This window comes from Vombatus ursinus, unplaced genomic scaffold (assembly GCF_900497805.2).
Source record: "Vombatus ursinus unplaced genomic scaffold, bare-nosed wombat genome assembly UNPS02014792.1, whole genome shotgun sequence".
Classification (NCBI taxonomy): domain Eukaryota; kingdom Metazoa; phylum Chordata; class Mammalia; order Diprotodontia; family Vombatidae; genus Vombatus; species Vombatus ursinus.
In genome coordinates this window covers 14,050,422-14,065,731 of record NW_020954570.1, presented here as the reverse complement: position 1 = coordinate 14,065,731, position 15,310 = coordinate 14,050,422, and the positions used below count along the sequence as shown (strand labels likewise).

Below are 15,310 nucleotides of genomic sequence, written 5' to 3'. Positions count from 1 at the left end.
TGGGGTTTTTTTAAGGATAAGTAAAACATGGCATGTTTATAGACAGCAGAAAAGCAGTCAGAAAAAGTGGGTATGATACAGGGGGCAATATGCTGGAAAAGAAGAGACATAATGGGATCAGGTGTCTATGTTAGAAGGGTTTGCCTTGGTAAGGATAAGGGCTACATCTTAATATGAGACATGAATAAGAAGGGGATAGTGGGGGAAGATATTGGTGAGATGAGAAGAGAAGAAGGAACTCTTGACAAATGGCCTCAATTTTTTCAATGAAATATGAAACAAGGTCTTCAGTTTAGAGGATTTAGAGGAGGGGTTCCATTGGAAGTTCAAGAAGGGATGAATAGGTTTGAAATAATCACTGAGACGAGTGGGATAGCAAATCCATTTGGGAGGTGTAAAAGGACTGGTTTATTTCAGTGAAGGTGAAGTTGATATTATGCAACATAAATTTGTAGTGGATCCATTTTGCAGTTTTGTGATTTTATCCACCTCTACTAGGTTGTACATGAATAATAGCGAAAGCAGCAGATGGTGAGAAGAATCTAAAGCTGGGACATGGCAAGTCATGATCAGCAATAGGATAAGGGGGCAAGGGACTTGAGTCTAAAGGCTGTCAAGATTGGAAAGGAAGGCTAAGATAACCAGTGCAGGGGTTATACCTTGGAAAAGGACCAAGAAGTACAGGGATTCACAGTCATAATGAAGATAAGGAACAGAGTTACAGGTGATAAGACTCTACAGGGAAAGTTAGAATGGTAAAAGATCATAATCAGATAAAGGAATTTCAAAGTTGATGAACATGACCATGGAAATGGAACATTTGTGCATGATGGTAAGATCAATAATATGAACATCTCTGTGTGTACCCAAGGTGGAGCAGGTCTTGGGAAATGAGTAGATCAAAGAACTGAGAAGTTAGGGAATATTAATATATATGCTGAAGTCCCCCTAGGATGAAGTCACTAGTTGTGGAAGAGAGAAAAACTGTGAGTCAGGCACTGAACTCATTGAGAAAAGGAAGGAGAGTATCCTGGTGGTCAGTAGATAAAAGGTACTAAAATCTCTGGTTAATAAATTTGAATTGAATGTACTTCATAGAAGAATGAGGCAGTTATAGTAGGTAACCATAGAATTTGGAAGCGACACTAGGGAGCAAGGATCATTTCAAATTCCCCACCATCAACAGTGAGTCAGGGAAATATAAAGTGCAACTAGTAACTGGAAAGGGTGGCCAGGGATATTGAATCATCAAGAAGGAGCAAGGTCTCAGTGAGAGCTGGAAGATGGAGATGATGGTAAATGAAAAGATTTTAAGATGAAAAATGTTTGTTAACTATTGAGAGAGCAATGAAGAGAATACAGTGGAAGGAGATTATCTAGAGTGGGAAATCTGGGAGTTAAGGAAAAGATTAATAAGAGGTGGCAAGAATACACAAAATTATACAAGAAAGATCTTAACACCACTGATACCTACAGTGGTGTGGTTACTGATCTAGAGCCAGATATCCTAGAGAATGAAGCCAAGTAGGCCTTAGGAAGCATTACTAACAATAAAACTAGTGGAGGTGGTAAAATTCCAGCTAAGCCATTTAAAATCCTAAAAGATGATGCTGTTAAAGTGCTGCACTCGATATGTCAGCAAATTTGGAAAACACACTCAATAGGAAAAGGTTAGTTTATGTCCCAATCCTAAAGAAGGGCAATGCCAAGGAATGTTTAAATTCCTGAACAACTGCACTCAGTTCACACGCCTACAAGGTTATACTCAAGATTCTGCAAGCAAGGCTTCAGCAATATGTGAACTGAAAATTGCCAGAAGAGCAGGCTGGTTTTCAAAGAGGCAGAGGAACTAGAGACCAAATTGCCAATATTTGCTGGATTATGGAGAAAGCAAGGGAATTCCAGAAAATCATCTATTTCTGCTTCATTGACTACAACAAAATGTGGCAAGTCCTCAAAGAGATGGGAGTACCTGATCATCTTACTTCTCTCCTAAGGCACCTGTACGTGGGCCAAGAAGCAACAGATTGGAACAAGTGATTGGTTTGAGATTGGAAAAAGGAGTATGACAAAGCTGTATATTGTCACCTTATTTATTTTACTTATATGCAGAGTACATTATACAGAATTCCAGGCTGGATGAATCAAAAGCTGGAATTAGGGTTGCCAGAAGAAATCTCAGATATGTAGATGATACCACTCTAATGGCAGAAAGCTAAGAGATATTAAGAAACTTCTTGATGAAGGTGAAAGAGGATAATGTAAAAGCTGTTCTGAAGCTTAACATCACAAAAACTAAAATCTTGGCAACTGGTTCCACCACTTCCTGGCAAATAGAGAAGAAATGGAAGGAGTGTCAGATTTTATATTCTTGGGCTTAAAGATCACTGCAAATGGCGACTACAGTCAAGAAATTAAAAGACACTTGCTCCTTGGAGGTAAAGCTATTACAAATCTGGACAGCATCCTAAAAACCAGAGACTTTGCACCTTGCCAACAAAGTTCTGTATAGTCAGAGCTATTGTTTTTCTAATATCAATGTATGGCTGTGAGAGCTGGACTATAAGGAAAGCTGAGCACCACAGAATTGACACTTTTGAATTGGGTGCTGGAGAAGACTTTGACAGCCCCTTGGACAGGAAGGCAGAGGATGAGATGGATAGATAGTATCATGGAAACAATGAACATGAACTTGGACAGACTTTGAGAGCCAGAGGAGGATAGAAGGGTTTGGTGTGCTATGATCCATAAGTCATGAAAAGTCAGACACAACTGAACAACAAAACAACAAGAAAGTTGAGGGGATAGGAATGATGAAAGTGGCAATTAGGAATGGAAAATAGGGACAGGATGAGAATAAGCATATATTAGGCATCTACTATGTGCCAGCCACTGTGTTAAGCACATTACAAATATTACCTCATTTGATCATCATAACAACTCTGTGCTATTATTATCTCCATTTTACATTTGAGGAAATTGAGGCAGTCAGAGGTCAACTGACTTGCCCAGCATCATACAAGTAGTGTCATAGGTCTTCCTGACTGCAGGCCCAATGCTCTATCCACTGTACCACCTAGTTAGGGGAGAAGAATCACTGAGTTGGGGAGAGTATGACAGGGTCAGTATATGCTAACCATTAAGGTATGAATACAAGCAGATTATTGTGGCTGATGAAAGGTCTATTGAGGGAGAGGCAAGTAATTTTTTTTTAAATTAATTTATTTACTTTTAGTTTTCAACATTCACTTCCACAAGATTTTGAGTTCCAAATTTTCTCCCCATCTCTTTCCTCCCCCTACCCCAAGATGGAGTGGATTCTGAATACCCCCTTCCCCAAATCTGTCTTCCTTTCTATCACCCTCTCCCTTCTCCTATTGCCTTCCCCTTCTATTTTCCTGTAGGGCAGGATAGATATCTATACCCCATTGCCTGTATATCTTATTTCCCAGTTGCATGTAAAAATGGTAAACTTTTTTTTTTTTGGGTAAGGCAATCAGGATTAAGTGACTTGCTAGTAAGTTTCAAGTGTCTGAGGCTGGATTTGAACTCAGGTCCTCCTGACTCCAGGGCCAGTGCTCTATCTATTATACCACCCAACTGCCCCCAGTAATTAAACTTTTAAGGCCCTCCTTCAAGGCCCAACCTTCTAACAGGTAATGATACTGAGTCTTCTGTGAGGCCCAGGAAATCCAAATCAGAGAAGGCAGAAACAGGCAAAGGTAAGCCCTGAGGCAGTCTTCAAGGGAAGTAGCATTTGGTACTTTGAGGCGGTTCTGCTCTGGGAAAGTTATCCAGAGCAGAGAATGCCCTAGGGCAAAGACAGTAGACTGTGGCTTGGATCTGAGGTTTACTCAGGGATCTCTAGGAAGTCTTAGTCTTTAGAGATAAAGACTAAGAATACATAAACATGTAATTAACTTAGATTTGGAGAAGTCACTGGAGTTATTTTTTATAATAGGCATGTGATGCTTTTTAAAAACATTTCAATTATTTTTGTTACATTTTAAGTTCCAAGCTATCTCCCTCTCTCCCCACCCCAAACTAGAGAAAGCCACTGTTTGACAGAGTTTAGCTGCTCTTCAACTAACATTGCTCTTAAACGTTCTCTTGGTTCTGTTCATTTCACCCTTCATTATTTAATGCAAGTCTTCCATGTTTTTCTAAAATCAACTTGCTCATCATTTCTTACAGCACAGTACAATTCCATCACAATCATATACTACAACTTGTTTAGCCATTTCTCAATTGATAGGCATAGCTTCAATTTTCAGTTCTTTGCCACCACAAAGAAAGCTACTATAAGTATTTTAGAACGTATAGGTTCTTTTTCTTTTTGCCTGATCACCTTGGAAAACAGACCTAATAGTAGGATTGCTGGATTAAAGGGTATACAGTTTTATAACTTTTGGGGCATAATTCCAAATTTGTTCTCCCAGTTCACAGTTCCACCAACAGTGTGCTAGTGTCCCATTTTGTCCACATCCCCCCAACATTTGTCATTTTCCCCTTCTATCATTTTAGCCAATCTGATAGATAGGAGATGATATCTCAAAGTTTTTTAATTTGCATTTCTCTAATCAATGATTTGGAGTATTTTTTCATGTGACTACATATAGCTTTGATTTCTTCATCCAAAAACTGCCTATTCATATCCTCTGACCATTTATCAATTGGAGACTGACTCATATTTTTATAAATTTGGCAGAGTTCTCTGTGTATTTGAGATATGAGACTGATGGGATTGGAATCTGAGCCCCAGAAAGGAAAAACTCTGGCCCTGATGGGATTGGAATCTGAGCCCCAGAAAGGAAAAATTCTGGCCCCAGACCATTTCCCACCCTTGGTAATTCTATTACCTCATGGACTCTGTACTTTCCCACATGGCCAAATCTCTGGTGTTCCCCTGAGGCTATGGTCCCATCAACTGATCTTTCATGGTGACCACACCCAATCTCCCCTCTATTGTCTTACCTCCCAAGGGCCTCAGGCCATTTCCCACCCTTGCTCCCACCTAGGCTCCATTTCCCACCCTTGGGAATTCTATTACCTCATGGACTACTTGGCCACTCTCCCACTGTCTTTCTGCATATAAGGTCTATCTTGTCTCCATTAAGATGCTCAGATTCTTAAAATCTAGCCACTGCTTAGATTCTTACAATCTAACCACTGCTTGCCCATGTTCAGACTCCTTAAGAGTCTGCCCAATATGATGGATGTTCTAATAAACCTTGTCTTTGGGTGAAAGAAAGCTTGAATTCTTTCAGGCAGACCTGTGTATTGTGATTTTGGGGTCCCAGCACCCCTGAATCCCTAAACCGCATCAAGACCTTTATCTGAGAAACTGTCTATAATTTTTTCCCAATTTTCTGATTTCCACATGTAATGTTTTTTATTGAGAGATCCAATTAAGATAGGATGCTGATAAAGTTTTTTGCATTAACCACTGTGAATCATTTGAACCAATAATTATGAAACTTACCTATTTCTGCTGCTTTCAGTTTTGTAATCAGTTGAAGAATGGCTCATTCTAATATATTTGATTTGTCCTTTGACTCATCAATTCTAAAAGTCTCCAATTAAATTTTTTTTCAGCAGTCCTTTATTATTTATGTTGCATTTTAGTCATTAAAGGATATTTTAAAATATTTTTTCTTCTCTGAATTTATTAGGTTTAAATGCACCTAGCTAAAATTTAATGTATTTTGCCTTATTTCAAATTATTCTCCTCCACACACTATGTGCTGCAGTCAAACTGTACTACTTGCATTGGGCGAAAACTAGTGTACATGATTTCCCACAAGAAAATTTGACATTGTGCTCCAACATTTAACATTTTCCTATTTTGTCTTCTTTCCCCGTCTGATAGATGTGAGCCAGAACCTTACAATTACTTTAATTTGTATTTCTCTAATTATTAGTGATTTATAGAATTTTTTCATATGATAGCTTAGATTTCTTCCTTTCAAAATTACCTATTCATATTTTGACCATTATTATGGAATGGTTCTCAACTCTTATAAATTTGGATCAGTTCCTTCTATTACCTATATCAGAGAAACTTGTTGCAAAGATTTGGTGAATAGACATGTGGGCAAGGGAGATATGGTATTGTTTCAAGAAGTCCTGAAAATACTCCTTATGGGTAGAACTGATCATGTCACTCCTTTATTCAATAAATTCCAGTGGTTTCCTAATGCTTCTGGGATCAAATATAAACTTTGTTTGGCTTTTGAAGTCCTTCATAACTTGCAACTTATCTTCCCAGTATCTTTATATATTACTCTTTTCCTCAACTCATTCTACATTATACAGCCAAGCCCATTTTCTCTCTGCTGCTCACAACACCACACTCCATCTTCCCTCTCAATGTCTTTGGACAACCTGTCAAACCTGGAAATGCATTCCCTCCTAATCTCCATATCAAAGAATCCTTGCAGACTCCATTAAAACACAAAGACTTTGAAGATCACACTTCAGTGCCTGACCTCTCTTAACTTGAATGTTGACTATTTTGTATTTTATGTGTATAGATATATGTAGATAGATAGATAGATAGATACAGATATATGAATATATATTGTGATGAATGACAAACCTAGAAGGCAGTTTCTGAGTAATTAATAATCAATTTATTAATTAGACTAGCTAATAATAGATAAATTGATGATTAGTGGTTTCTCTTGGTAACCAAAGACAAAGACATGAAGAAATTGGAAGCCTTCATATCCTTTTAGAAAAAGGGGTGCCCCTGACAGGTGAAAATCAACCCTGATTGTTGAACAATTAATGAGGTGAGCTAAAAGTCTTCATTCAGGTCCTCCTGCTGAGAATGAGGCTTGATCATGAGACTCAGTAGCCTCCAGTAATCTGGACAAAGGAATCCATCTCTACTAGACCACTCTGGTTGGTTTTCTCCTTTATGAGCTGGGTTACCAACTCCAAAGGAAGGGTACAAAGACACTAGTTTATTGCTTTGGGGCAGGAATTTACCTAGATTAGATTCTGTTTATACTTCAAACAGAAGTAAGGTCTACTACTTGGTAGTCCTGCACAAGATTGAGGAACATACTCCAAGGTTTAGGACAATCTCCTCAATCAACCAAGGCCTGGGTGGCAGAGACAGGCTGACTGACCTACTGACCTGAATGAGGAAATAAATGGCCTGGATCCCAATTAATAATGGGTTATTAATATAATAGAAAATAATTTCAGTATAAAGTATATGTTTACATGTTGTATACCTTTCATAGAATGTTGCATATCTTTCATAGAGAGAAGTAGCTGTTACATTTTTTTTTCCTTTTTTATTTCCCAGTGACTGACACATAGTAAGTGTTTAATGCTTGACGGATAGTTCCTTCCTATTTCAAATGATGATTGTGAGAAAAGCACATTCTAAACCTTAAAGGTTTATATAATTGACAGTTGGAGTTTAGAGGAAGGAAGAGTACATTTTAGGCTTGAGAAATAGTGTGGACACTCAAGAGACACCTGGAAGAAAAAGAACAGGTGTCATATTGCTCTATTGCTCTTAAATAGATTGTGCCAAAAACTCTTATCTTCTTTCATAAACCCCATAGCACCCAATATTGCACTACTCAAAACAGTAAATTTTTTTTGAATGAAGTCTGTCACCTGTGTCTGAGTGTATTATATCCCAATTTAATCTATTAATTTCTGCCAGGTTAAAACAGGATGATACCATTCCTACCTTGGTGCAGGCCCTTATTACCTCATGCTAGGAGTATTGAAATGGCCTGCTGGTAGTTCTGCTGGCCTCCAGTCTCTCCTCACTCAGATCCATCCTCCAATCAGCCACCAAAGCGATTTTCCTAAAACACAGGTTCTACCATGTCACTCCCCCCCTCCCCTCAATAAACTCCAGTAGCTCCCTATTGTCTCCAGGATCAAATACAAAATCCACTGTTTAGCATTCAAAACTCTTCATAGTCTAGCCCCCTCCTACCCTTTCCAGGCTTCTTAAACACATACTCTCCAATCCAGTATGATTGGCCTCCTTGCTTTTCTAAGAACAAGACACCTCATCTATTTCTTCTGGCATTTGCACTGGCTGTCCCCTATACCTAGAACATTTTCCTTCCTCATCTCCACCTACTGGATTCCCTGGTATCCTTTAGGTCCCCAATAAAATCTCATGTTCTATAATCTTTAGGAAGCATTTCCCAACTCCTCTTAATTCTAATTGTTCAGTTGTGTCTGTCTCTTCATGAACCCGTTTGGCAAAGATACAGGAGTAGTTTCCATTTCCTTCTCATTTTACAGGAGGAACTGAAGCAAAAAGGGTTCAATGACTTGCCCAGGGTCAGAGTCTGAGGCTGAATTTGAACTCAGAAAAAGGAGTCTTCCTGATTCCAAGCCCAGTTCTCCATCCACTTAGACACCTAGCTGCTCTTAATCCTAGCCCCTTCTCTCTTTTATTTCCTATTTATCTTGCATATAGCTTGTTTGTACATGTTTGCTTTTTGTCTTCCCTGTTAAGCTGTGAGCTCCTTGAGGGCATGGATTGTCTTTTGCCTCTTTTTGTATACCCAGTGTTCATCAGAGTGCTTGGCACAAAGTTGCTTTTATAAATGTTTATTGACTGACTAGTTGCTTACCATTTTAAATTAAGACCAGTAACGGTAGATAGGTAAGAACCAAGGAGGACTCGATGTTCTATTATGAAAACACTCAGAATCTTGAGCAGGGGGTGCCACGAGAAGAGAGTCAAGAACAGATGGAAAGCAAGCTCAGGTTCAGAAAGTACGACTTTGCGCCAGTAATCCTGGGACGTAATGAAAACAGGTAACCTTAGTATTTGTATAATGGCCTACGTTTAGGTTTAATTAGTCTGGATTAAGTAGTGCTCTATTTCTAGTGCAAGGTGTAAATACGCCCCTAAATTGCCCTTACTTGCTCCATGGTGGCACCCAGTTTCAGAGTCCCTGGGGAAAGTTTGATTTTTTCCCCTAACTTGAATTGGCCCCACGTCTTTGCCTTCCTCCGGCTGATCTCGCCTTCGCAGAAGGATGGGGAGCAGCAGCATGGCGGTATTTTGGAGATCGAAGACGACCAAAACAAATCACCTCAAAACCCAACCTGTTATTTGGGGCACAACTGGAGGAAACCCCCTCCCCCCGCTGCTGTTAAGGCCAAACCTCAGCGACTACGGAGGCACCCCAGGAGATGACGGGAAAGAAGGGCCCCCAAGTCCCCAGCAGCGTGGGGGGGGCGCCCTCCCGGTGTGGCCCTGCCCGACACCACCAGTGTCGCATACGCACTCCGGCCCGAGGTAGCCTTCGAAGACAAAGGCCGAGGCACCACTTGGGCCGTTTTTCCCGTTCCCTAGAGATTCCTCCCTTCGGGGGTACACTGCTTAAACCCATTTCCTCCCTCCCACCTCCGCCACACTTCCTTCTTTTAAACCACCACATTTACAAGCCCTCTGGACTCTAGACTCCATTTCGGATACACCCACGCTATACCTACGTCACCCCAGCAACCGACGCCGCAACGGATAGCGGAAGGAGCTGGGTCAATGTTCCGGGATTTCCTCTTCCGGGAGCACCGAGTGACTTCCGGTTGTCAGAATCTCTGGACGCAGAGGAGAAAGCGGCGGTGGTCGTAGCGGGAGGGCCTCCTCTCATGGTGGACGTGCCCTCTGGCACTTAGTGGCTCAGACTTTCCTCGTCGAAATCGATGCATCCGCGGCGTCCGGACGGCTTCGATGGCTTGGGCTACAGGGGTGGGGGCGGCATCCGGGAAGATCCTGGGGGCAACAGTTTCCCTGCAAGGTCCTTCAGCTCCACCTCCGACCTGAGCCACTGGGTGACCACGCCGCCCGACATCCCTGGCAGCCGCAACCTGCACTGGGGGGAGAAGACCCCCCATTACGGCCCGGGAGCAGCCCCCACCCCGCTCGGGGGGGCCGGCGAGGAGCCCTACCCCGGCAGCTGCAGCAGCGGGCCCGGGGCTAGCAGCGGTGAGGGCAGGGCGGTGACAGGCTCTCAAAGTGGCGCTGGGCGGGGTGTGCGGAGGGAGGAGGAACCGGGACCTTCGGTTTTTCTGCTGCTTTAAAAAAAAAAAAAAAAACACAGGTGGCTGTTAGCCCTTCCCCTGGGTTTGCCTTTCTTGATGGTTTGTTTTTTTTCCCCAGGCCTTTCAAACCCCATCCCAGGTCCTTCATACTCTCATCGTTTTCTTCTTTCCCCATCGAAGCCTCCAAGATGAGAAGCCCCATCTGAAATTTGGGGTATATTAAAGTCCTAGGAAATCAATTTGGTGATACTTAAAATGAAAATTGTTTTAAGTAGGGTGTCAAAAGACTAACATGTTCTTTTAAACACGCCCCACCACGTGATCTTGGGAATTCTCCAAAACTCTTAATTTTTAAAATGTCAATAATATCTGCTCTTTCCCAGCTTTGTGTATTATGGACTCAATTATTTTCACTTTAAGTTTCAATAGTAATAACATGGGCATCAGATATCTCTGTGATTCTTCATTTTTTATTTAACAATTTTATTCAACAATTTGTATTAATTGTGGGGAAGGTTGGTCTTAAAGTGTTTATTTTGGAGCCACTATTAGTTTCAAATTCAAAGACATTTTTAAGTGCTCTCCTTTGCTTCTTCAGAGTAGGTTTTTTTTTTTTTAATGTTCATCTTCATCTTGAGCTCTCAGCTTTTATAGAATTTCCATCCCTGTTAGAAGTAGAAACATCTTCAGGTGAACATGAAACTGATATTTGGACTTGCTGCTCAGTAAACAAAATCTTTAAAGCTCATTATGGTGCTTTTTTAAATATATTTTTATAATTTCAGCTTAAATTGAAAAACTCATTTGCCTTTATGATAATGGTAAAAAGCTATACAACTAAATGCCAGAATGTATCTATTTGAGGTTATAAATAACATCCCCACACCAGAGCTGATTCCAAATTTGGAGTTGTGTGGCTCCAAAGTTTTGTAATGTGAAAATATTTTATTGTTGTTTGAAAGGTTTGCTTTAGCTATAGTTACAGTAATAACTATAAGTGAGAAAAATTAAGGAGTTTTAGTGGGCTAAAAATATGTCAGTTAATATAAATGGCAGCCAAAAAATTAATTTGATATTAAGCTGCATTGAAAGGCATAGTGTCCTGAACATGGTAGACCCTAGTTAGGCCACATCTACAGAACTGTGTTCAATTCTGGATATTACATTTTAGAAACTACATAGACAAAGTAGAATATGTGTAGAAGAAGGCAACCTGGATGGTGAGAGAACTGGCTAGCAATGCCATGTTTGGATCTCTGGGAGGAACTGGGAATATTGCTTAATGGCTGCCTTCAATTATTGGGAAGATTATTGAGTGAAAGGGATTTGATTGGTCCCAGAGGTCAAAGATAAGAGCAGCTGGTGGCAACTGAGACAATCAAGTTTTGGCTCACTGTAAAGGAAAACTTAACAATGTAAGGTATCCAAAAGTAGAATGAGTTGCCTTGAGAGGTAGTGGATTTCTCTTCAGGGAAGTCATATGTTTGTCTATTATGTTACAGAGGGAATTCCTATTCAAGTAAAGGTAAAGGACTTCCTTTTGTGGTCTTTCGAAGTTTTATAGTGCTACTGTCTCATAGATAACAGTTTTCCCCCATGTATACACACACAAACACACAAGCATTTATTAAGGCCTACGATGTGCCTGATACTAAGATACTGTGCTAAATACATATATAAATATATAATGATTACAAGATACTGAAATTTATAAGCCAGAGATGAAAATTTGTTTCAACACATTATTGTCATTTCTATGTGTTTAAAGTACTTATTTGCTGTACTAGAAAACATTTGTGGTGCAGTTTAAAGAGCCCTGGATTTGAAATTAAGGGGGCCTGGTTTCCAGTCTCAGTTGTGCCATTTACATATGTGAATTTGGGCAAGTCACTTAATTTTTCTGGATCTCAGATTCCTCATGTATAAAATGAAGTTGCTTAACTAGATGAACTGAAATCCCTTTCATATTTAAAATGATAATCCCAGCCTGGTCAGTCACTAAGAATTAACCATTTATATAGTTATTGTTAGATCTCTTTAACTGTTCTTATTTTGAAGATACATATACTTTTTTAAAAAATTCGAAATAATTAGTATTGTTAGAATGAGGGTAGAAGCTTATCTTAACTAAGTCAATTTCTTACACTGAAAATAGTGTATGAAGCTATTGTGGCAATGACAGGGGCTAGTAGGTAATGGTATAGTGTATACAACAAGCAATTCAATTCAATTTAGTTAATATTTTATTCAGTACCTACCCTATATGCATTAAGCATTGTTGGGTCTACAAAGTTGAATAAGATAACTGCTACTGCTCTCAATTTGCGATCTAGTTTGACCTCAGAGAATCTCTTTGGATATGAAATTTCTTGCAAAAGAGAGAATAAAGTAGTAGTTTTTGTTTTTTTGTTTCTTAAGCTTTATTGAATATTCCCCCACCCCCTTTTTTTGCACTGCAGTCTTTCCTGGATACTAATTTTTCTGGCCAGAGTAGAGAAGATATTTCACACAAAATGAGGGAGAGGGTGAGGAGAACTATAAGAGAATGAAAGAAACTTTGCATCTAGTCTTATACTTTTTGAGGCTGGTGTGAATGCATGCATGAATGAAGCAATTATTAAACATTCTGCTAACCAAATAGTTTCTTCTCCGCTCCCCTGGACACATACTAATACACTTTAGATTCTTTTAAAGGTGAAAAGAGCAAGATCATTGCTTACTTAGAAGCAAGGAGATAGAGTAAAAGCATGGTCAAAGACAGATCTCCCTTTTTGTCTCTTATTAAAATGTCACCTGAAGTGTAAACTTTTCGGTTCATGATACCTGACCATAACATTGTTTTCTGCTGGCTGTAGATACAGAGAAAGGTTCCTTCCATTTTTGTCATCTATGCATGACTACTTCTAACTGGACACTTTTCTATTGAGTTTATTATTCAAAAGGCACTAATGACACTTAAGCCTAGGCCAGTGAGTGAATTAAGCACTCAAAACAAATGGATTTGGGGGGGGGGGGGTGGAGGAGGAAGGACAGAGAAGAAAAGTAAGAAATTTCCCCCCTTACATGGTTACTAGAAAAAGTCTTGTAGGGACTTATATGTGATTCCTCCCTCACTCCCCAGGATTAATTGCTTAACATTTTAATGGTACCATTAAATTGTAATTGTGTATCCATCTTTATCCTGTGCAGGAGAAAATGTATTCATGAGTAACCAGGAGTCATGGAATACTTCAGGGTTTCCAGTACAAATTCATCATTAATATGAACGTTCTAAAAATAGAAATTAGTCTTAAGTTGCTGCAGTTTACCCAACTATAAATGATATATAATCTTATTTCTTCTCTTTCAGAACAGTTGAATAGATTTGCTGGATTTGGTATTGGACTTGCAAGGTACTAGTTTTATGTGATATATGCTTTAACTTAATTAGAAAATGAGTAGTGCGGGGCAGCTAGGTGGTGCAATGGAAAGAGCTCCAGCCTTGGAGTCCGGAGGACCTGAGTTCAAATCCAGGCCTCAGACACTTGACACTTACTAGCTGTGTGACCCTGGGCAAGTCACTTAACCCTGATTGCCTCACCCCCCCCCCAAAAAAAAAGAAAAGAAAATGAGTAGTGTCTAAGATGAAGAAATTGATTGAATAGGTGATAATTGTCTTGGTCAGTAAGAATCAGGATTCTGAGTTTGTGATCAGAGGAAGACAGGTTAGATCAATGGATCTCAACTTTTTGGGTCAGGGACCCCATTAGCAGTTTGATGAAAACTATGGACCCCTTCTCAAAATATTGTTTTTAAATGCATAAATTAAAATATGTGGGATTACAAAGGAAACAAGATCTATTGAAATAAAGATATAATTTTTTTTTCTTTTCAAATTTCATTAACATCTTGAGATTTATCCTATGCTGAGAACCCCTGGGCTGATTTACTTCTAAAATTAAAAAAGTAATTTTGTGGTTTTGCCCCTGATATTAGAAAGAAAGATTAAGCACTAGAAAGTCTGGGTTTTATTTAGAATTAACCTGAGATTTATAAACATTATAATCTACAGTGAGTAGAATATATTTGTAGAGTACATTTAATAGAGTGTATGATTTTATTGTTTTGAAGATTTTAACTATGACATCGTCTTGTATTTGCTAGTAGTTTTTAATTGGGCATCAGCTTAGCTGTGGACATTTCTTCACATTTCCATCAAATTCAGTAAAGAGCAAAATACCAAATTTATTTTTGCTTATCTTTGTTATCATTTTGTAATGCTTACTTCAATACTTCAGGAGCCTGTATGGGATTTTTTTGATGTGGGAATTCCTTTCTCTGTTGTGATAACCTTCTGCAATTTAAGAGTTTCTTTGGCCTCAAAACGTATCACCTATGGCCATCATTTATATGCACCTCCCCATACTTAACTATGTTATTTCTTGAATCCAGTTTCACCTTCATAACATGATGAGGAATCAGAGGAGAACTTTTGGGGTACATATTCTGACTCTACAGTATATACTAATAAAGATTTAGAGAAATGAAAGTGGATGTTTAAGAGAAAGGATTTACATTGCTTAGCCCACGTTCACCATTAGGGATTTGTTCTTCATAAATGAGTAGTATGTATTGTTTCAGTTACATAGCTCCAGCTCAGTTATGTGATTTTTGTTAGTAATAGTACATTGCTTTTGAAGTATATTTTTATGTGTAGTCGAGATCTTTTTTATAGTAAATATATATCAACAATTTTAGAATTGTATGTTGTAAACCTATGATTCTTTAGAAAGATAGATTTTGGAGTATTTACACAAATGAAAATTATTTTTGTAGTTTGTTTACAGAAAATGTTTTGGCCCATCCTTGCATTGTTCTCCGTCGCCAATGTCAGGTAATTGCATAATTTCAGTTACCTTTTGAAAATTTTAATTAAATGCTTACTTGGTACAGGTAATGATGAAGGTGAGGCTTCCAAGATTTGTGATGACCTTTGATAAAGCAGGCAATAAATCTTTCCTCTCTTATTTCAAGTGATTTTTTTCTAAAATCTGTGCTAATATTTAGGATCTCAGAATTTGAGAGCTGCAAGGAACTTTAACATTCTAGTCCAATCTCTTCATTTTGAAGAATAGGAAACAAAGGACAGAGTTTAAATAACGTTCCTTAAGTCACATGGTTGATAAATGGCAGAGTCAGGATCAGAACTCATTTTCTTTGACTCACTCTACTGTCTTTTTTTCTGTGTGTTGTTTATCAATGAAGTCACTGCAAGTCATTGTTTTAGTAT

At 39.0% G+C, this 15,310-nt stretch overlaps 1 protein-coding gene across 1 annotated transcript in view; it reads left to right on the top strand.

Moving 5' to 3' along the window:
* The first annotated feature begins 9,566 nt into the window (after positions 1-9,566).
* The window catches only part of SLC25A46 (solute carrier family 25 member 46), a 35,776-nt gene continuing 30,032 nt past the window's right edge, over positions 9,567-15,310 (top strand). Inside the window, exons 1-3 of the mRNA XM_027869206.1 lie at positions 9,567-9,985; positions 13,391-13,433; positions 14,857-14,914. Coding sequence (XP_027725007.1) covers positions 9,703-9,985; positions 13,391-13,433; positions 14,857-14,914 — 384 coding nt within the window. The 5' untranslated portion in view covers positions 9,567-9,702. The remainder of the gene's footprint in view (positions 9,986-13,390; positions 13,434-14,856; positions 14,915-15,310) is intronic.